Source organism: Crinia signifera, chromosome 1, assembly GCF_055691185.1.
Source record: "Crinia signifera chromosome 1, ASM5569118v1, whole genome shotgun sequence".
In the NCBI taxonomy this organism is placed as follows: domain Eukaryota; kingdom Metazoa; phylum Chordata; class Amphibia; order Anura; family Myobatrachidae; genus Crinia; species Crinia signifera.
Window position 1 is genome coordinate 84,546,991 of NC_139217.1, and position 22,384 is coordinate 84,569,374.

The 22,384-nt window shown below is 44.2% G+C and overlaps 2 protein-coding genes across 3 annotated transcripts in view; one reads left to right on the forward strand and one right to left on the reverse strand.

The window, feature by feature from the left end:
- Positions 1 to 3,170, reverse strand: part of UFSP2 (UFM1 specific peptidase 2) — a 28,110-nt gene extending 24,940 nt beyond the window's left edge. The window contains exons 1-2 of the mRNA XM_083168886.1: positions 3,029 to 3,170; positions 1,666 to 1,744 (exon numbers count right to left, since the gene is read on the reverse strand). Coding sequence (XP_083025012.1) covers positions 1,666 to 1,744; positions 3,029 to 3,031 — 82 coding nt within the window. The 5' untranslated portion in view covers positions 3,032 to 3,170. The remainder of the gene's footprint in view (positions 1 to 1,665; positions 1,745 to 3,028) is intronic.
- A 75-nt stretch (positions 3,171 to 3,245) lies between these two features.
- On the forward strand, positions 3,246 to 20,386 carry CFAP96 (cilia and flagella associated protein 96). 2 transcript variants are annotated; one of them, XM_083168906.1, is made up of 8 exons: positions 3,246 to 3,428; positions 5,230 to 5,363; positions 7,693 to 7,817; positions 10,493 to 10,630; positions 10,711 to 10,786; positions 11,836 to 12,015; positions 17,508 to 17,674; positions 20,218 to 20,386. In XM_083168906.1, exons 2-8 carry the CDS (start codon positions 5,346 to 5,348, stop codon positions 20,261 to 20,263), a joined length of 750 nt encoding a protein of 249 aa, XP_083025032.1. In that variant the 5' UTR covers positions 3,246 to 3,428; positions 5,230 to 5,345; the 3' UTR covers positions 20,264 to 20,386. The 2 variants fall into 2 exon arrangements, with proteins under 2 accessions (XP_083025032.1, XP_083025021.1); XM_083168895.1 differs by having other exon boundaries at positions 3,248 to 3,428; positions 7,598 to 7,817.
- The last annotated feature ends 1,998 nt before the right edge of the window (positions 20,387 to 22,384 follow it).

A 22,384-nucleotide genomic window follows, 5' to 3' on the forward strand; every position in this document is an offset into this window, starting at 1 on the left:
ATCCACTAGCTGTGCCCCTGACCCACGTTAGGGAAGTCGCCCATGCTGGTTCATGGTTGGACGCTGCCATGGGGGCCTCCCGATGCGTGTCCCTGTCACAGTGGACACAGGGACCACCCTGCTTTTAAGCCTGTGGAGAAAGACCAGCCACGCGGGACGTGCATGTACAGGAGCTCCCAACTCCTTACGTGCTTTGCCCTTGGAAGACATGTTAAGTACCAGGCAAATCACACACCGTTATATAAAAACAAATGTTTTGGTATAGACTATAGAGCAATGTATGTAACAGCCGCACTCTAGTAGCAACTAAGTAAAGCCAGGGTGAGACAAACTCAAAGTGACAGACAAAGGGGGGTATTTCATCTGTGCCAATATTTCTCAACAGGTGAAAAATCAGCACTCGCCTATTCAGCAATTAGCATGCTTACAGACAGTAACTGTTTTGCTGTAGGCTGGTAAAGAATGTTTCTCAGCAGCTCTGATTTTGTGTAATTCACAACCAAATCAGCCGGGCTGCAATCTCTACTAGCCCCACAAGAAATTCCAGTGGAACCCCCCTGCCCAAAGGCCCCTAGAATTGTGGGGTCTTAGGGCAGCTGCCCAGTAAGCTCTGCGTTAAGATGGCCCTGTGCCTGTACATGAATACAAGTGCAATAAACTAGGCTCCGGAACTACTAATATTAACAAGTGAAGCTGTCACCCAGGAATTAAAATAGAACGACACTGGATCCATCACAAACTCAACACCTATAAGCAAAAATGAAGAAAATCGGTGCTAAGGGTTGGTCTGTGGCTACACATACTGGACACAACAGTGGCGACTCAGATGCAAAGTATTTCCAGGTACAAGCTCTTAGCCTTCAACAGATAACGCCCTGAAATCATCCAAAACATGTCTGTGTTTTTCAAACCCATCCCCCAAAACATCCCATTATCACCTCCATACAGTCACTTGTTGGGTGGCCAATCCCAGGATTTGGCACCAAAATCACCACTATTTGAATCCTGGGATTGGAAACTCCAATCCCGGGATTAGACTGCACATGCTCAGTCAAATGCCGGGCAGCATCTGAGCTCCCACTCAGGCTGTGCTCGGCTGCTCCAATACCAGCCCGGCGGCCACCCAGCACCGCCACTCTCAGGTTGCGGCTACTCTACAGTTCCGGCCGCTCTGATGCAACTAATTGTGCGGGGCGGGCAATATTTTTTTATTTTTTTTTTTCTTAATGGATGCCATGCCTGTGATTGTGCATTTTTCAATCCCAAATCCTGGGATTGAAAAAATGCCCTGGGAATGGCATTTGTAGTCACTTCCTGCCAATCAATCACTTTTCCATAAAATCCTCTTTGTGAGCAAGATCACAGTAACCCCTTCACACCCGAGCATTACAACAGCATATGCACAATCTGTATTTAATTGCCTCAGAGCCTTAATCCAAATAACATAGTAGTATGCAAGTATGTAAGTGTGTGCATGTACATGGGCAGACTAGATGGGCAAAATTGTTCTCATCTGCAAATTCTATGCTTCTATCAAATGAACATGTAAACAAAACAAACTGCATCCTTTTATGACTGAGTAGTATACTCCTGAGACAACCTGTATGAAACGTCCCAGAGATCATTTCAAAATGTGTTTACGGCTGGGCCAACTGGTGCACATACCATCAGCTTTCCATAAAGAAAAGGACAGGGCCAGTCCACCTCTTGTTCTAAAAAGAATTTCGGAAGCTTCTGAAATCACCTACACAGTGGGAAAGAAAACCAGTAAGTGTGATGTATTATTAGAAAAGTAACACTGCCTCATAGTCAGGGAATAGTAGCAATGTACATTTATTTTATAATAACAATTTGATGATACTCCTTAACATTATATATGCAAACGGAGTACAAAATTATATATAGAATTGCCCATGACCTAAATTAGGAACGGTGCATGCCCCATAGTATTATAGTGCCCAGGACTCCTGCTACCGTACAGTACAGCGTGATCAGGCCCTAGGCTGAATCAGGGCAAGACAGCTGCCTTTTGTATGGAATCACAATGCTGACAGACAGAATAGAGTGCGATTTAGCCACTTATCATCTGATTCCGAGCTCCCAGAACAAAGTATCGGATGAAAAGTGGCCATATCGCAAGCATTTCCCTCTGACTCCAATCCGAGGTGTATTTCCAAGCACCTCAGATGGGAGTTGCAAATCATAGACTAGGATTATAGGTCAGACTGCAATTGGGGTTAGATGAAAACTGCATTGTAAAGATAGTGATCTTCAACAGCCACAATGTAAACATTTCACATGTCAACATTCTGTCTCAACATAACATACAGTACCTCACCTCTTAATGAGTGCAGGGTTATGTGCAAAATCTACATCATAGCATCAAAACGTACCAGGTAGGTAACACTATCCCTAACATGGTGGCAGCTGCAATACTGCCCAGAACACTAGCAACCCACTTGTTATAGCTGCTGATGGCCAATGCCATGCAGGAAAGGCTAGGTGTACATAACCCTGAGGGTATGCGGTTTACAGTATAGGGACTTGTGTTACTTATATAATATCCAGACAAGGCAGAGCATTGTAATATACAGTCATTTTCATAACCAATGTGTTTAGAGAGCATTAACAGGGAACAGAGTGGGTCACAAACTATATATCAATGAGCTTCCTCCCTCACTGATAGTATGCCCATTGTAGCCTATGGCAGCTTATGCCACAGTATGCCTATGGCCAGGGCTATTTTTGTGCAGGCTCTAGCAGGAACTGTGGCCCTTATTCTAGCTCACTCTTTCTGACAAAATATTTCTTAGATGGACAAAACCATGCGCACTGCAGGTGAGGCAGATGTAAAACCCCACCCAAATCTAATTATCTCTGCACAAGTAACACCTGCCTCACCTGCAGTGCTCATGGTCTTATCCATCTAAGAAATATTTTGTCAGAAAGAGTGAGCTAGAATAAGGGCCACAGTTCCTGCTGGAGCCTGCACAAAAATAGCCCTGCCTATGGCACAGGAGACACTCACCATGCCTGCTAGTGTGACAGCTGTTCCGCTTCTCTATGACCGTATACACAGGTAACCACGCCCAGCAGTCACTTCTCGTGACTTCATTGGATCGTACTTGATTAGCCCCGCCCATAAAACAATTCTCTAACTACGACACGGCGCTTTCTTACTGCGCACACGTGTCAGTGACGATGGTGTTGCTACACGTTCCTGATTCCACCAATGAAGCCTGCGGACTGTTCCAAGTGTGACAGCAGGGGAGCCACACACACGCCTGTTAAATTCAGTGAAAGTTACTTCCCCGCATCACCGTAACATGCGCTGCCCCGTCGCCTTGGCAACCGCCGCTAACACAAGCTCAGAAGCTGAGAAGCAGCGCGATCCCGGCGGAGGGGGGTGAGCCACAGGAGGGGAGCAGGTAATGACTGCTGGCAGGCCGCGGTGTAGGGCCACTGGGGCGCTTTTACTCCTCCGAACTCCCAGAGAGAGAGAGAGAGCATCATACTGCCTGGGGATACTCTGCACAGCAATGTGCGCACTCACACACAGGGGGCATACACGGGCAACTGACACATATAGGGCACATCTGGGGCAGATGTATTAAGCCTTAACAAGAGATAAATTCAAGGGTGATAAAGAGAGATAAACGTCCAGCCAATCACCTCCTAACTGCCATGTTACTGGCTGTGTTTGAAAAAAGTCAGTAAGGAGCTGATTGGCTGGACGTGTATCTCTCCTTATCACCCTTGCATTTTTCTCTTGTTAAGGCTTAATACATCTGCCCCATAAGGATCTCATGTTCCCTGTAAGCCTGGAGATTTAGTAAAATGAATGTTGGCATGAGATTGTTTTAGGGATGATGAAATTATGAGGTGTATTAATAAAACAAAAATACTTTATGAATCAATATGGAACTCAGTAAATTACAATATAAAGGGGATATGTACTGCTATAGTATATCTACTTCCAACATCTAATATAGAAAGATCCCTAACAGTCTATACCAGGGCTTCCCAATCTTTTTTGAATCACGGCATATCAGAATATCAGAATTTTTTCACGGCCCCCCTAAAAAAAGTAGAATAAATATAATGCTAAGTATATTGGGTTTATATTCGATTCTTAAGGTGAGTACACACGGGAGCAATATTGTGTGAAATCGCTGGGAATATGGTCGCTGAGCGACCATATTGCCAGTGATTTGGAGCGCAGGTGGCGATAAATCGCCAGCTGCGCGCTCCCGTGTGCACTGCCTAATGGTCGCTGGTCGCAGGAGCATGCTCCTGCGACCAGCGGCTTTCCCCGCGATCGCTGTGCCGGGAGGTCAGCGCCGGGGAGATCAGTGTTGATCTCCCCAGCCCCGTGCCGCTGCTCCCTCCCTCCTCCCATCAAAGTGACAGCAGCAGCGTCTGCTGCTGCTGCACTCCCCCTCCGCCCCGTAGCAGTGTCTCCTTTTCATCGCTGATGAAAAGGAGACATTGAGCAATATGATTGCTGGGGATATATTGCTACGGTAGCAATATATCCCCAGCAATCATATTACCCCGTGTGTACACTGCATTAGGGTCAGTTATGTGGTAAAGGACAGGATTTGTTCTGTTTTACACATGTTATGATTGGCAGCAACCAGCACTGGTTTTGCCCATAAATAATTAACCATAAATTATTTGAATTGGTCTTGGACCACCAACCCAGGGCACCCCTGCAAGTGTCCCAAGGCACCCCAGGGAGCCACAGCACACGGTTTGGGAACCACTGGTTTATACTGTGGGGTAAGACAAATATAGAGCATACAAGACATTTAAATTAATTTAAAAACAAAATTCTTATTGTATATGAAATGTTAAATTGTATTTTTCCACACACCTCCCTTTCACTAAATGTGGCCCCATCTACTGCAGCAAAGTACTGAGAAGTAATATCAGCCATGTAATCATTTGATATCACCAAGTCAGCCCGTGCCGTTCAGACCTGACAAATGCACCATTAGGTTGTGTTAATTATGTAAGATCATTTGTCGTGTCTAGTAAATAATTCCTCAGCTTGGACACTTTCAGTTTTTGTTAACATCTGTCTACAAGGCTCACGTGTCTTTGAAAGGTTAATATCCAGTATATAGTAAATATAATGTCTCTATATATTGTATATCAGCATATTAACATATGTTATCTTTACGGATTTATACTTTGTTTAATTTGTCTTTCTGCCATTCCCTTTAGGTGACCATAAAGTGGGTTATCTCAGTACCGTACAACAATGCCTATGGAAGGGAAATCCGACATGGACAGGATTGGTCTGTTCAGTGAAATGGGCTACATCAGTATAGGAGACAAATATGTCACTCCTGGCTCTAGTGAGTATAATGTTTCCTAATGGCATAAGAGTGTGGCGCTCAGAGGGGGACGAAGATCTGAGGAAGCCAGTGCATGTGACTGTGATGGTCACCTGTGGAATATTGAGAATAGTTAGTAAAGAAGTGGTAAGAGAATGATTATGTTCAGAGATCTATAAGAGTCATTTATAGTTGTACCTTAACCCAAGAGTTGATGCACAGTCCTCAGTGTTTAGCGAGTGGTACATGTGCAGGATCTGTACTGCACTTTGGGCCAGATGCATTAAAATGCAAAAGTAAAAAAAATGGAGAGTGATAAACAGTCAGCCAATCAGCTCCTAACTGCCATGTCACAGACTGTGTTTGCAAAATGTCAGGTAGGAGCTGATTGGTTGATTGTTAATCACTCTCCATTTTATCACTTTTGAAGCTTAGTGCATTTGGCCCTTTGTCTGTGATCTCACTCACAGAGCCTCTATGCCACAGCATGTTTTACATGCTGCGGCAGTTTGGGGGCAGTAACTGGTATTGTTATACAAAATGGGGAGTGTCGTTCCTATTTCGTAGTCCTACAGAGGTCAGAGTCTGCTGCTTCCGATGGCGATTTTGTGACCCCATTCCAAGTAATCTGAAAGTTACTCATGTCGACTATGTTCACGCAAGTGGTGTTATGGCTGCATCTTCTGATGCAGCAGCGGATCACAGAAACTGGCATGAGGCATCTATTTACACAAGGTGCCTCCTGCAGCATTAGCATATTTTCGCATCACTGCTGAGTCCAAAGACAAGAGCGATGCAAACTGCGCCCATCTCTGAATCACTCCATTACTTAAAAAGTGAGATACTGTCGGCGCACATGAAGTTCCTGAAGCTGGGATTTGGAGCCAGTGATAAAACAACACGTGAAGGATAAGCTCATGCCATCTGCAGGGCAACTGATGAGTTGAGAGCAGTTTATCTGCCTCCAATGAGAAGACCACATGCTAATGTGAAACTTACTTTCGGGCCTTTAATTCATTTTTGAAATGTGGCCATGGAAATGAAGTTTCCTGTGCTTGGGAAGGGTGAAAAGTTAAGTGACAAAGTACCCATCTTTTTACTTCTGGGGTTGGATCTGTCTTGCCTTATGTGCGTGTGCAGCAATCTGTGTGCCGTTACCAGCTAAGTTAATGTGGTTTATAGACTACATTATTGTTGGCTACATTTTTCGGAGCATGGTGAATGGGCCATGTCCACAGTCCCCACAGAAAGCTATTGGGGCTGCTGATCTTTAAGAGGGGGACCTGCTTCAGTACCCACTTGTTAAATACCCGTCATACTGTAATATGATGGCCATCCTCAGAAACCTATTGTTTTCTGAAACAGATGCCTGTGGGTGCAGAACCAATTCATTAGGAAACCCAATATGAGTTAGGTAAAAGCTACAGTCTAGGTAGAATTAAATCAAATGGTGAGTGACCATTCCGCAATGTGAGTGTTAGCTCTAGAGCAAGCTGAACTTGTAATTTAGGGCCTGATTAAACAGTGATCATTCCCCAGTGTATTCGTACGGGTGCCGGATGCGGTCCCGACAGTCGGGATCCCGACAGTCATTTACCCGACGTCGGGATCTTGACTGTCAAAACGCAGACAGACAGGTGCCCGATGGCCACCCGCTATTTTCCCTCGTGGGGATCCACGACCCCCATAGAGGGAGAATAGAATAGGTGGGGAGAGCAGTGAGCCACCGTGCCCGCAGACTTGCGCTCACCATGCTGTCTGAGTCCGGGCAGTCGGGATCCCGACATCGGGCTAATGACTGTCAGGATCCCGACTGTCTGAACCCTATACCACACCCTATTCGTACACCCTACACGTTAGAATGGGAAAACATCTGGATGCGATTTTGGATGTGCAATTTTTTGTCATGACAAAACGTGATTTTAACCGCAAACGCAACCTATTGTGGAAAGCTTACGATTTTCCACTAATTTTACTCAAAAATTGCATCTTTTACAAAACTGCATCCGATTACATTTGGCCCATGATCTCTGCCACTGTGCTTTGTAGAAAAAGTAATTTGCAACAGTATTTTCTCAAAACATAGATTTATCTTATAAAATCCTTATTGGATACATTGATGTCAGTTGTGTGAAAATATTTCAGTATACTTTAACATCTTGAATCTATCTCAGGGTGTTATTGAGACACAGTACTAATCAAGATTATAGTTCAAACGTAACTTTCAGTTGCTTAATGTGTAAGTATTGTTTTAGAACCGTTTAATGAAGCTGCAAGTAAGAACAGGCAGATGCTTCCCGGTGGCTCCAAATCCATGGCTAATACATTAGGGGGTTACTTTGATACACAGTTCAAAAGAACGTTTGACGGTGAAGCCTACTCAGATCCATTCAAGCAAAGAAGACAATACCGCATACAGCAGGCTAAGAAGAACCTGGGAAAGGCCTTCCTACCCTCTAATGGGGAAAAAAAGCCGTAAGTCAGAGTCCAATAAGTCCAACACAATTTTATCTGTACATTGTTATTATTATTTATATACAATTCCATATATACTCTTCGAGGACTTTCCATGCTGAGGTGGGGGGGCAGTTGGGAGTCACCCAGTCACAGCAGTGAACAGATGCATGTGCACAGCATCTATTCACAGGGACAGAGGACATGGCCATGAGCTCTTGGATCGCTGGTGATGCCCCCCCCCCCAACAGCAAAACAGAGGCGTGGCTTTGCAATTGCGATAATTTCCAGTGTAATGGTTAGCATTACTGACACAGCGCTGAGGTCATGGGTTCGATTCCCACCATGGCCCTAACTGTGCGGAGTTTGTATATTCTCCCTGTGCTTGCGTGGGTTTCCTCCGGGTACTCCGGTTTACTCCCACAATCCAAAAATATACAGGTAGGTTAATTGGATTCCAACAAAAATTATCCCTAGAATGTCTGTGTGTGTGTACATGTGGTAGGGAATATAGAGTGTAAGCTCCACTGGGGCAGGGACTGATGTGAATGTTCAAACTATTCCCTGTAAAGCGCTGCGGAATCTCTATGTGCTATATAAGAAACTGTTAATAAATAATATATACATTTCCACAAAGCCACACCCCTTTCAGGATCAGGTGGGCGTCCTAATCCTGGTTTGTTCAAAGTTAAATTGAACACAAAGGGAAACAAGGCTATCATCCGCAGGACAAATCCTTCATGGCTGAACAAGTAAGTTAGGGACGGGTAACATCCGGAGGACAAATCCTTTATGGCTGAACAAGAAAATAATGGAGATAATAAACAATAAAAAGAGAGCGTTTAAAGTATACAAGGATAAAGGGGATAAGGAGACATTTATAAAGTACAAAGAAGTAAAAAAAAAATTGTAAACATGAAATCAAAGCAGTTAAAACAGAAACAGAAAAGCAAATAGCCATGGTAAGCAAAACAAATCCCAAAAAGTTTTTTAAATACATCAATAGTAAACGGTTAGTAAAAGAGAATATGGGCACTTTAACGAATGCTAACGGAAATAGCATTACTGAAGATAAGGAAAAAGCAGAATTGTTAAATATATTATTCTTATCAGTTTTTACTAGGGAGGAGTAGTCAGTATAATCTATAGGCACCACAAAGGTGATGAGACTGCTAGGATTAAACATAGATTTCACCTTAGAGGAGATCCTAAAGAGGCTTTGCAAAGCTAAAACAAACAAATCACCAGGTCCAGATGGGATCCCTCAGACGGTTCCTAATGGAATTAAGGGAGGAAGTAGTAAAGCCTCTGCATTATCATTTAGAAAATTCTTTTTGATCTGGTATAGTACCTAAAGGACTGGAGAATTGAAGAAGTTGTACCGATATTTAAAAAAGGAACCAGCAAACTTCAGACCTGTGAGCTTAACATCAGTCGTGGGGAAATTATTTGAGGGAATTTTAAGGGATGAAATCCAGGAACACCTAGAGGCAAATAAAATAATCAATGGCAACCAGCATTGGTTTGTAAAAAATCTTTTGTGCCATTAAGCGTGAACCTGGACATTGGCAATGGTGTAGACGTGGTGTATCTGGATTTTGCAAAGTTATCTGACACTGTGCCACAAAAGAGACTGATTAATAAAATGGAGGAATTGGGACTAGGGGCTCAAATTTGTAGCTGGGTAAGAAACTGGCTGCAGGATTGAGAACAGAGAGTGGTTGTAAACTGGACATTAAGCTGGATACCAGTACTAAGTATGGTACCACAGGGCTTGGTGTTAGGGCCTCTTCTGTTTAACATATTCATTAATGACATAGAGGATGGAATACTAAGTATTTTTACTAAGTAAAAAAAACAAAAAACATTCAGGGGTGTACAACCTATAATCAGTATTCATTTCATGTTAAAACAAAAGAAAAAATATCAAGGAGGGGATGACAAATCTAGATCAAAAGTTGAACTAGATGTACATACGTTTTTTTTTAACCTCAAATACTATGTTACTATGAAAAGTTGGGAGGTATGCTTACATAAACTGCACAATATTTTCCCCCCAAAAAATAGAGGTATAAAAAAGAAATTAGAATGCTTACTTTGTCTGGTTTCTTTAGTGGCGGGGACATCCATAAGACTGGAATGAAGACATATATTCAGGCATCTTATACACCTGAAACCCCCCCCCCCCCCCCCCCATCATTAACCACTTCCTGCTTGTAGTCACTGGTTAGATTGATGTATGGATCAGCTATGGATGACTTTTAAACTTTTTTTATAGTTTTTTCTGTCCCTCAGCGCCGTCTCAGGCTGTACGATTAACTATTCCCTCCCGACAAGCCGATCCTCATGGAGCTAATCAGTAGGGACTACAAGAAGTAGTTGGCACCTGCTCAGTCATTTCTGACAGCAAAGTTTTGTTGCTATAGAAAATTGTTGCTTCAGCCAAGAGTATCCTAATCTCCACCATTATAGTCCAGATTTTAAGGATGGCCATGCTTTAGCACAGGTAAATTAGTACCTCACCCAATTTGAATGACCCATTTGGACTCATCCATGGATATCCTTAAATCCTGGATTGTAATGGCAGAGTTTGGAAAACTGTGCTTTACCCTATAACATTAGGAGTTGCTTATAATTTGACAAAACAATGGTGATATAATATTATTTAATTTCGGAATTATTGTTGTATTTTGTAGATCTGGAGTAGGCAGCTTTTATGGTACACTCAGCGGTCCAGTCCCAGCCTTTAGTGCAGAACGTAAACCAAGGAAATCCTATACTGCACCAGGGAAAAACCTCTACACAAACCCCCCCAAGCAGGGCACGGGATACGGGTAAGGTCATGCAGGTCATCTGATATACTGCCAGCCTCTCATTGTACTGCCCACTTACTTTACTGATTTCCTCTCCACAGGTATACCAACATCACTATAGGTAAACCTTACTCCTATTCATCTGATGATTATGATGTATTGAAGGAGCTGATGAAGGTAAAATGACCCTGCAGTAATGATGCTTTGTTTGTTTGGCCGACTTCTTCCCACCGTTTTTACATCTCTTCTCTCTTTGAGGCTCATTTATTATATAATATTAGAAATATCACCAGTATGTATGTACTAGGAGCCGCAGCAGGAGTCTCCGCTCCTTGCTGCGATCCCTCCTGCCCCGCTCACAGCCGCATACCCCACAGGTTATGTCATCATTTTGAATATTGTCATTGTAACTGTCGACCATTTGACTAGATACCGTACTTGCTTTATTTACTTTGCTCTCAGTTCAGAATCAGCCCCAGTATATCTATGGACACTGCTTTTTATATTATTCTATAAGGCCTCATCTATATATTTTACTCTAAATGAGACCCTTAGAGTTTTATTCAGTGTTGGTATTTTGCATACATTTATATCTGGTATTCATGTTACGAGATAAGAATCATAATGGCCATTAAATATATGTATTTAGACGTTATGCAGTAAGTATCCCGTGGTCAGGATGATGGTGTTCAGGCTCCCCTTAGAAGACTGGTTCCGGATCACTGAAAGCTTCAGGATGCCGGTGCTTGAATACCAGGCCAGGGAAGGGGGGTTTAGGTTTAGGCACTAGTATCTAGGGTTAGAATGTGGGGAGGGGAAGGTTAAGGTTAGGCTGCAGGGAGGGGAGCTTTAGACCCTTACAAGGGGGGGTTTCGATGAGGCTGGGGGTCAGGTTTAGGTGGTGGGGTACAAGGATTTGTTTTAGGCATTAATGGGGAGGGTTAGGGTCAGGCTGCAGTGGGGGGGAAGGGTTAGGCTGCTAGAATGTAGGGTTAAGGTAAGGGGGACGGGGGGAGGGACTCCCTTCTTTGGAATGCCAACGTCTGTATTTTGACCGTTGACATCCTGACCACCGGCTATCCGTATGTATAGCATTTAGAGAAATCTAGTAGTGTAACTTACTTTAACTTGCCTATCTATGGCATTATTTAAAATTGTTTATCTATCTATCTATATCTGTCTGTCTATATTAAGTATACTGTGTACAGTATGTATTATCATTGCAGAAAGAATTGGAAAACCACAAATCAAAACTTAAAGACGGCCCTTTTAGGCTAAACCTTCACCCAAAGGATTATTTTGACATCAACCCTTATCGGTCCGACAAACCTTTACCACCACTGAAGACAAAGGAAGAGAAAGCACAAACTGTGAAACCGTTTAAGCCAAGTTCACCTGCTAAAGTGGTAGGTGTGAGAGAGAGTGGTCGCACCACAGTCTTTATGAGCATGTCCTTTAGAGGAGCACACAGTGGGTGCTGCTTACAAGTTGGGAGATGTACAACTCAAACAACTTTTGCTACTTTCTTTTTGCACGTGTTTTTATGGATCTCTTACTGCATGTGCAGCATTCGTAGTGTAAGGGCACAGGCGGATTAAAGCATTTCACATGCCAGCACTGTCCAACATTTAGGGACAGTGTCCCACTGGCTTTTTCACAAGTTTATTGTATGAGCGCTTTATAATTTACATTTCGGTATTCATTTTTTGGTTCTGACAATCACTAATTGAATTATTGAGCACTTTTCTGGCAATATTGATTTCTGAACTGCTATAAGTTGATGTGTAATAGCGGTGAATACGATCTGGGTGCCAGGGAAGTATACGACACAGTGGAGGATCAGGGACGGTGTGATGGTTAGCATTACTGCCTCACAGCGCTGAGGTCATGGGTTCGATCCCCACCATGGACTGAACTGTGTGGAGTTTGTATATTCTCCCCGTACTTGCGTGGCTTTACTCCGGGTACTCCGGTTTCCTCCCAGAATCCAAATATATACAGGTAGGTTAATTGGCTTCCAACAAAAATTAACCCTAGAATGTCTGTGTGTGCATGTACATGTGGTAGGGAATATAGATTGTAATCTCCACTGGGGCAGGGACTGATGTAAATGTTCAACTATACTCTGTAAAGCGCTGTGGAATATGTGTGCGCTATATAAGAAACTATAAATAAATAGCATTGCATTGCATTGCATTGTGAATGAGAGCTGCATCTGTTTGGAATAATCATTGTCAGCAGCAACTTCCAGTGGATCACATGAAGAAAATCCCTATTGTGATATCCTTCAATAAGATTCCAAACGGGTTGCCAAACAAAAGGTGCAAAAATAGTCCAGGGGTCCCCACACCTATTGGTGTAGTATGTAGGGCACTCGCCAATATAACAATTATTAGAAACTATGTTATAAAATCAAAAAGGTGTTTCCTTTATTCCAATACAGACAACTTCATTTGAAGACACTTGAAACATCCATTATTATGCCCCGACGTTTCGGTCCTTAAAGCACGGACCTTTATCAAGGAGCCTAAAATATATGCAAATAGTGCAAAACAACCATTTACTAGATGCACTTACACTCTATAAACAGGCATCAAAAATAGACAAAAGAGATTACATTACTTGATTTGGATGGAACATTAGCTATCAGCGTAGTAGGAACAGAACCTCATGGTGGAGGGAACAGCAGGGCTAGCCGGAGTCATGCATATACAATAGAGTTAATGAACTGTCACTAGATATATATATTAAGATTATTAACGGGGATGTGTATTCTACATTATGGTGATTATTATTAAGGGGAGATGCCGGGGCCGTATATGTATGGCCAGCACTGAACAAAAATCTATTTATAAATTGCATGAATGCAAACTTTTTAGGGATGTAAATATACTATATTTTTAATTATTAATTAATTATTACTTAATGCTGGCCAAATCGAAACACAGTCAGATTCAATTGTTGTGATGATGAAAGTTTATATTTATATTAATATTAGATAAAGGCCATCATATAGGGTACTCAATATCGATATGGTGAGATAGGTGCCACCATACGGTGGAAGTAGTGCATCAAAATTCATTAATGTTAATGTCTATTAATCAATTATTAATTTATTTTTAATTTGTTTTTAAGGTTTTTAGGTTTTTTTAGTTTTATTATTTTTCGTTTTTACTCTTATTTATTCGTATTGTTTTTTATTTTATTTTTTGGAGTTTTTATTGTATCTTTGTGGTGTTTTTCTTGAAATATTTTATTTATATTTAATTTATTTTTTTCTCTATCATATCTAGATTTCCATTAGTTTATACTATTCTATGAAAATATTATTAAAAAAGCCAAAAAAAAAAAAAGAAAAATTTTTAAAAAATCCCAACATTTTTTTGGGGGAAAATAATTATTAAGCGTATTCTGTCTTGTGCTCTTAATCATGATTTACTTTCACTGATTGAGGAGCCAGAGGACCAAGACCTTGATGTCTGAAAAAAAAAAAGGGGGGGGACGGGACATCCTATCTGAATAAAAATATTATCTCCATGCATAGCTAAATAAAGGGGAAAAAAGGGGGAAAAAAGATAAGTGGGTAGTGCATCATACTATACTACTTTATCATACCTCCCAACTTTTGAAGTTCTTCAATCGGGACGATGCTCCTGCGCGCCGGAGGCGCGTTGAAATTTTCGGGGGTGTGGACTAATACAGGGGCGTGGCCTATACTCGCGGCTCTTCCGCGAGGCCACGCCCCCATTTTGCCGCTATGGGGGCATGACCCAGAGGCTCTGTGAGCCTCTAGCCATGCCCCCAGTCCCCTGGCTGCGGGAATAGACGCTGTGCGCATGCGCACAGCGTTTATTCCCCGCTGCTTAGCAGCTGACAGGGGGGACTCCCAACAGCCCCCCCACACCGTGGGACACTGCCGCCCGCGGGTGGGACATCGGGACAGGCCCTGACAATCAGGACTGTCCCGATAAAATCGGGACTGTTGGGAGGTATGCTTTATGAATATAATCAGAGGGTTATTTTTGTTTAGGCCTCGTGGGGCCAAAGTTCCCAATTGATGAATCCAACGACTTTCCTACTTTCTTAGAAGTAGCCCCCGATCACCTCCTCGGGGTGGGGGAGGTATCCAGTCGATCAGGCGACATCTGAGGCTTGAGATCTGGTGACTGGCTGCTAGGAAATGGCGCGGTATCAGTAATTCTGCCTTGCCTGTCTCTGTTGCTGCCCGGACCAAGTTACGGTGGTTGGCCATGCGTTCCCGGAATTTTCTGGTGTCATGCCAACGTAAGCTAGGCCGCATGGGCAATTTAATAGTAAAATGACGTGATCCATCTGGCAGTGAAGGCGGAATTTGTTTTTAGATCTGTGTATGAGCAGAAACCACACTGCAAATGTGCAGATATGAAGCTGTTATGATTGCAGCATGGTTGACATCTTGTTAGTGTTTGGGGGTGACGACAGGGTGCATTCCTGAAAATAGGTACAGGTTGGACCTGTTTTATGGGTGTGCTGAAGTCAGTGGCTGCATCCTGAGATGCAGCGTCATTGGCTTCATCAGCGTGATGTCACAAAACATCCTAAGTATGTTTCACCAGACATCCTTAGTATGGCTCTGGCAGCATGATTTCACTAGACATTCTTAGTATGACTCTGGAAGCATGATTTCACCAGAAATCCTTATTATGGCTGTGACAGCATGATTTCACCAGACATCCTTAGTATGGCTGTGACAGCGTGATTTCACCAGACATCATTAGTATGGTTCTGGCAGCGTGATTTCACCAGACATCCTTAGCATGGCTCTGGCAGCGTGATTTCACCAGACATCCTTAGTATGGCTCTGGCAACGTGATTTAACCAGACATCCTTAGTATGGCTGTGACAGCGTGAGTTCACCAGACATCCTTAGTATGGCTCTGGTAGAGTTATTTCACCAGACATCCTTAGTATGGCTGTGGCAGCGTGATTTCACCAGACATCCTTAGTATGGCTCTGGCAGCGTGATTTCACTAGACATCCTTAGTATGGCTCTGGCAGCTTGATTTCACCAGACATCCTTAGTATGGCTCTGGCAGCGTGATTTCACCAGACATCCTTAGTATGGCTCTGGCAGCGTGATTTCACCAGACATCCTTAGTATGGCTCTGGCAGCGTGATTTCACCAGACATCCTTAGTATGGCTGTGACAGCGTGATTTCACCAGACATCCTTAGTATGGCTCTGGCAGCATGATTTCACTAGACATTCTTAGTATGACTCTGGAAGCATGATTTCACCAGACATCCTTAGTAGGATCCGATATGATTTCCCGGCGGTCGGGTTCCCGGCGGTCGGAATCCCGACACTGGAATCCCGACTGCCGAAATCCCGACAAGGGGGGGACATGGATCGCCCCCCCTTGCGGGCTCGCTGCGCTCGCCACGCAGCGGGCCCGGTGCCTCGCTACGCTCGGCACGCTATTTTATTCTCCCTCTATGGGTGTCGTGGACACCCACGGAGGGAGAAAGTTTCGGGATTTCGGCGGTCGGGATTCCAGTGTCGGGATTCCGACCGCCGGGATCCCGACCGCCGGGAAATTAACCGCATCCCCCTTAGTATGGCTGTGACAGCATGATTGCACCAGACATCCTTAGTATGGCTGTGACAGCGTGATTTCACCAGACATCATTAGCATGGCTCTGGCAGCATGATTTCACCAGACATCCTTAGTATGGCTCTTGCAGCGTGATTTAACCAGACATCCTTAGTATGGCTGTGACAGCGTGAGTTCACCAGACATCCTTAGTATGGCTCTGGCAGAGTTATTTCACCAGACATCCTTAGTATGGCTGTGGCAGCGTGATTTCACCAGACATCTTTAGTATGGCTCTGGCAGCGTGATTTCACCAGACATCCTTAGCATGGCTCTGGCAGCGTGATTTTACCAGACATCCTTAGTATGGCTCTGGCAGCGTGATTTCACCAGACATTTTTAGTATGGCTCTGGCAGCGTGATTTCACCAGATATCCTTAGTATGACTCTGGAAGCGTGATTTCACCAGACATCCTTAGTATGACTCTGGAAGCGTGATTTCACCAGACATCCTTAGTATGACTCTGGAAGCGTGATTTCACCAGACATCCTTAGTATGGCTCTGGCAGCGTGATTTCACCAGACATTCTTAGCATGGCTCTGGCAGCGTGATTTCACCAGACATCCTTAGGATGGCTCTGGCAGCATGATTTCACCAGACATCCTTAGTATGGCTCCGGCAGCATGATTTCACCAGAAATTCTTAGTATGGCTGTGACATCTTGATTTCACAGGACAACCTTAGTAATCTAAGAGTTATCTAGATGTCCTATAGTCACATAGTTGATCTGATACTGTGTCTTCTGACACAGTGCGTTCAGAGAAGCCATCAGTGGGCATCTTTTAACTCAAGATGCCTCCTTGGGCTTGTGCATATTTTAGCACAACTGCTGAGTAAAATACGCAGAAGCAGCAGCATTGCAATTAGCGCAGACCACTGAATCAGCCCTATAGGCCATAAAATGGGCATAATGCTTTTTATGATTTAGACGTTTCAGTTTCGTTGCTGATATTGATCATAACCAAACAAGAGCTAACTTTGGGTCACAGGGTTGAATACGATCACCATCAAAATACCATTCAAGGCAGAATTGTATGAAGCAGATGCTTAGAGAATGCAGCTTTATGTTGTCTCATGAAGCATGGCTTACACAGCAGTCATCCAACTGGTATTATTTCTGACCATTGTTCATGTCATTTCTCTTGGCTAATAAAGCACGGTTAGCAGTGCCTCTCCAAGCTATGGAATAGTTGCTGGAAGGTGTTGCCTACAAATGGTGTACTGATGCATATTGCACTTATTTACCATCTGATTTCCACTGACAGGCTGGTGGCATGAAGGCTGGAACTTTCGACCTTTATCCGTCTCACTCCAATGATCTTTATGGGAAGCCAGTTACTAAGAGTGCAGTGAAAGGAGGAAAGATATTCCAGCCTCCAGCAGGGTCCAAGTCTTACCCCATAAAAAGTGTTACCGCAGCACATGTTATAAGGTAAGTTCATATGTCTAACACTGCTGTACTTTCTGACCGATGGAAAAAACCTGTGCAGTTATCATCGGTATATTGATATAATTCAGCTAGATAATAATGATAGACTTATAATTTAAAGAGTTGTCACGTTGGGGATCTTTTGCTGGGTCTTTGCACTCGGATCACAGATACTGGCAGTAGGCAGCCACATGCAGAATTAGCATTTATACACATCGCTGCTGCACCCAAGGATGCAGCTGTTTTGTGTTCTGCATACATCTCTGAATCAGGTCTGATATCAACACATTCAAAATGTCTCTGTCAGACCCAGAAGACACCGCTGCAGCAGCCAGACCCAATATACCAGGTATATCAGCAGTAAGGAGGTTTTGGCAACATTCTTATACTTGCAGCATGGTCAATGTTGACATACCAAGGATGTAGACATTACAATCCTATCGACATTCTCATGCCGACATTATGGTGTGTATTTACCACTAGGGCAAGTACCAGATGCTGTTCTGGGTTGGATTTAAATAGAGCAGCAGTTTTTATTAAAGGGATAGTCAGTCCCTTAATGCAAAGAAATAGAAAGAAAAGAAAAACTGTGCTCTGAGGAAGAGATTCACACATAGCGTGCATAATTTGAAAACAAATTGAATCACTACTAAACTAGACATACTAAAAATTAAAATCCAGACTCTCCCTTATTGCTGCCTTCTCGATGCCTGCTGCTGTCAATCAAAATATGGGCCCTTATTCTGGTTGGTGCGGTCGAGCCGCATATGCGGCTCCGACCGCACCAGACGAATCCCCGCCCACCATACGGTTCGCCACGGCCGTCCGTACACGGACGGCTGGCGAACCGCACGAAAATGGTGGAGGCGTACGCCTCCACTATGCTGGGAGCTGCCCCCTGCATTCGATGGTCGACGACCATCGAAGGCAGGACCGCACGCCGCGGCAGCTCCCGCAAGCTGAGACCACACGGACAATCGTCCGTGTGGTAGCTTGTATGGGGGCTGAAAGCTGACATCCGGCGACGTCAGCTTTCCGCCCCCATGAGTGGCGTCATGCCCTCATTACCATGCGTACGCCCCGCGTTTGCATGGGAACGCCCATGAAACGCGGGGCGTACACATAGGGAAATGAGGGGATGAAGCCCCTCACGCCCCTATACGCCCCCTTTGCGGCGTCTAAATTTTTAACACGGAGAATTCCCCTGCACATGCGCAGAGTGACCTCTGCGCATGTGCAGAGAGAAAACATCGGCGGTACGGCCGCACGCGGGCCGTACCGAGCCGATTAGAATAAGGGCCATGACAACCCGAACATGCGCAGTGCGGATGCTGTGCTTGTCCAGAAGTGCGAAAATCCTCTGTATGTAGATTTTCACTCTTCTGCACCTATTGCTGAATATGGGCAGAATGATGTTACTGTGAAATGCCATGCAACTGGCACAGGTGTATCAGCCCAAAAATCAGTTGTTATACATGAGTGACAAAAGTGGGGAGTTCATGTTTATGACTAAAAGTGAATATCTTCATTGCAAAATTGCTGAATGATGTTGCTATAACTCAAAAACAAAGCGGCAGATCAGAGGTTGACACAATGCGGCAGTTATTCCAACTGTTCAGGCTTTTGTGATCTGCTTGCTGTTTCTGAAGCGCAGCATCTTATAATTCGCTGCTGAGGCCCTTAAAAGCTGCTTGCAAAGACACAGCCACTGGTTTTACTTCCAGAACCCTCCCTGTAAAAGCCCAGAAGTACCAGCACAATGTCAGTCATGCTGCAGCTTTTGGAGCACTGCAACTGTTGTCCCTGGACCATATCTGCACTGTAAACCATTAAACATTGGTGAGTCACATGCAGCATCAGGCTTAAGGTCCCATACACTATGCGATTTGGGCCCAATTTCACATGATTCGGATAGATCGGGCCGTGAAATCAGCCCAAATCGCATATGCACACATCCCGTCTGCCTGGAGGCGGGCAGGGGGCGCAGAGAGACAGTGGGTGGTGAACGCAGCGAGGGGACCAGAGAGACGGGTATTGGAAGCACTGTCACATAGAAGGCGGAGGGAGCCAAGTAGCGTAGGGGAAGCCGGACAGCGGGCGCACATAGAAAAAAAACACATACAAATGAATGGGCAGCCAGTGATTGGTGCGCCCGCTACCCGGCTTCCCCTATGCTACCTGGCTCTCTGGTCCCCTCACCACCCACTGTCTCTCACGGCTCCCTCCACCTGCAGCCCCTCCTGGAACTACATTCGATTTATCACATGCAAAACTTGGCGCATCAAGTGCCAAATCGTGTGTGGCCCCCCGGAGTGCGGTCAGGATGATTAGGTCTGACTTGTCCTTCAGACATGTCGGCCTAATGTATAGGGGCCTTTACAGATGTAGACTACTTTTCAGAGAGGCTGGTTTTGGTAAGTCTGAGAGGCTCTGCAAATACCTCTCCTACCAAAATGCTCATTTGAACTGTAAATAGAAATTATATTGCTACATGACTGATACCTATGTTTATATTTATACCTATATATTGATTATTTTCTTTGTAGGTCCGTTAACCCCATGAACTACAAGACTGTAAATCTAATGTCATAGTAAATGCCGTGGTGAGCAGTAACTTACAGCCAATAAACAAGTGTCAACACAAAGACAATCCAGTTTCTCTTACAATTTATATTTTTCTAAATAAAGTTTTATGGCGGTATGACATTGACAAACCTTCTTCGAAGCAACGTGATTATTTCTGTTTGGTTCTTGTTTTGTACTTTAATCACCATGGTTATTGAGGAACTTGTAAAAACCTATGGATGTGTCAGACTTCGATCCCCCAGAGAGCCCGCACAAGCTGCCTGTAAAGTGTTCAATGTTTGCTTTTCTTGCACTTCATTATTACATTCATTGATACTATAGGTGTACCAATATTGCATTTGTCAGGGAAAAAAACAATGGGTACTTGTGTATTATCACGGCGCCCATTACGTAGTTTACATAGTGGTGTTTTGAGAATACCAATACACCACTATGCTGGCTACGTAAACTATGTAACTTGTCCTGGAGCTGTGATAATACACAATGCTTCATATCCCCACTATCCACGTCATACCCCCAGTATCCACGTGGGCGCGGTTAATTTTATAAAGTGTGGCGAGCGCAGCGAGCCCCGAGATGGAACGCGGATACGCATCCCCTCGTGGGGCTCGCTGCGCTCGCAACACATTTTGTAAAATGAACTCCACACCTACGTGGATACTTGGGGTATGAAGAGGATAGTGGGGATATGACGTTGTCTTTGTGTGTGTTGTGCTTTATACTTACCCTCCTCCGGACCGGCCACTGCGTCCATCACGATCCCAAGAACCACCGATGCACGCTCACTCCCCGGTGACAGCGTTCAGTCCCCCTCCTCCGGCAGTCACTCCTCGGCAGCACTACCCTGATTAACGAACATTGACCATTACGTACATTGCTGGAGCCGGGGAGTGACTGCCGGAGGAGGGGGACTGAACGCTGCCGCCGGGGAGTGACCATGCATTGGTGGAGTCAGCGGGGATCGTGATGTACGCGGTGGCCAGCCCGGAGGAGGGTAAGTATAAAGCACAACACACACATCACAGCGCCGGCTACACTTACAACGTAGCTTAGGCTACGTTGAAAACGTAGCATAGCCAGTCGCCGTGATAATACAGTACCAAACAATGTTAATTTGTGGGTGTACAGAGGTCAACACAGCTGTGGCAATGTTTAAATCACAAAATGCATGTGTCTCAATGATCACCACCAGTGGACACAGAACAAATTTGGGTGTTCCGGGTAGGGATCAGGGGCTGGCTAGTCAGACAAGGGAGTGTTGCTACTAACAACTGCAGCCTTTTCCGTAGTTGTGCTGATTTTGGTGGCTATGCTCAGACGGACGTTCTGGGGGAAATTTAATAGGATGAGAGATTCAGAAAGTGAGAGATTTGGTAAGAAATCTCCAGGTTTTTTATTTTGAAGTGTAAATTATTGCTGCTATAAAGAAAAAACTAGAGACTTTCTGAATCCTATTAAATTTCACCCCCTGTGCCTATATAAAGCTAGTTCTATACAGGATTGGAGTGGCCCACAGGGAAACCACCGGTGGGCACCACTGCTTGGGGGCCCACCTCCTCTCGGGATCAGGTTCCAGACTGCATTTAAATGAAACATTATACATGTTACATTATATTGCACAAAACTATGGGGTGTATTCTCTACAGGACATTGCTGTTATTAATCTGGTGCATTATTATTATTGCATGCAATAGCAGTATTTATATTTATTATATATATTTATTTATTAAGAGGCCCATACCATGCATCCTCATGGTGCACCCTATGGTGGCTAGCCACACCCTCTCTGCAGACTGGCATCACCCTAAACATGGGCCCCTACAACTGCATTTCCCCTGTGGGCCCTGTATGCTCGAGTTCTCCTCTGGTTCTATATTTGATAATGCACAAAGTGTTGGATTAGCGCTGCGGCAAGTGGGTGTTTCTGTACATATTCCTTTGGCTATGGCAATAGCATAAAGGCACAGTCATGCTGCTCGCATCTGCATTAGGATCCTCCTTTATTTTAGAACACTTACAAATGTGCTGTTTTGTGTGCTAGAACTGATCACTTAAACACATTAATGGTTATATTCACTAGTAACCAGCCTGTCAAACTATGGAACATCATAACGGTAATGTCAGCTG

What these genes read in the sequence shown, in the direction of transcription:
- CFAP96 (XM_083168895.1), top strand. Translation starts at nt 5,267, where the DNA reads ATGCCTATGGAAGGGAAATCCGACATGGACAGGATTGGTCTGTTCAGT. An exon ending in TATTGAAGGAGCTGATGAAG is followed by an intron (nt 10,787 to 11,835) that starts GTAAAATGACCC and finishes TTATCATTGCAG; the next exon opens with AAAGAATTGGAAAACCACAA. An exon ending in ACCGCAGCACATGTTATAAG is followed by an intron (nt 17,675 to 20,217) that starts GTAAGTTCATAT and finishes TTTTCTTTGTAG; the next exon opens with GTCCGTTAACCCCATGAACT.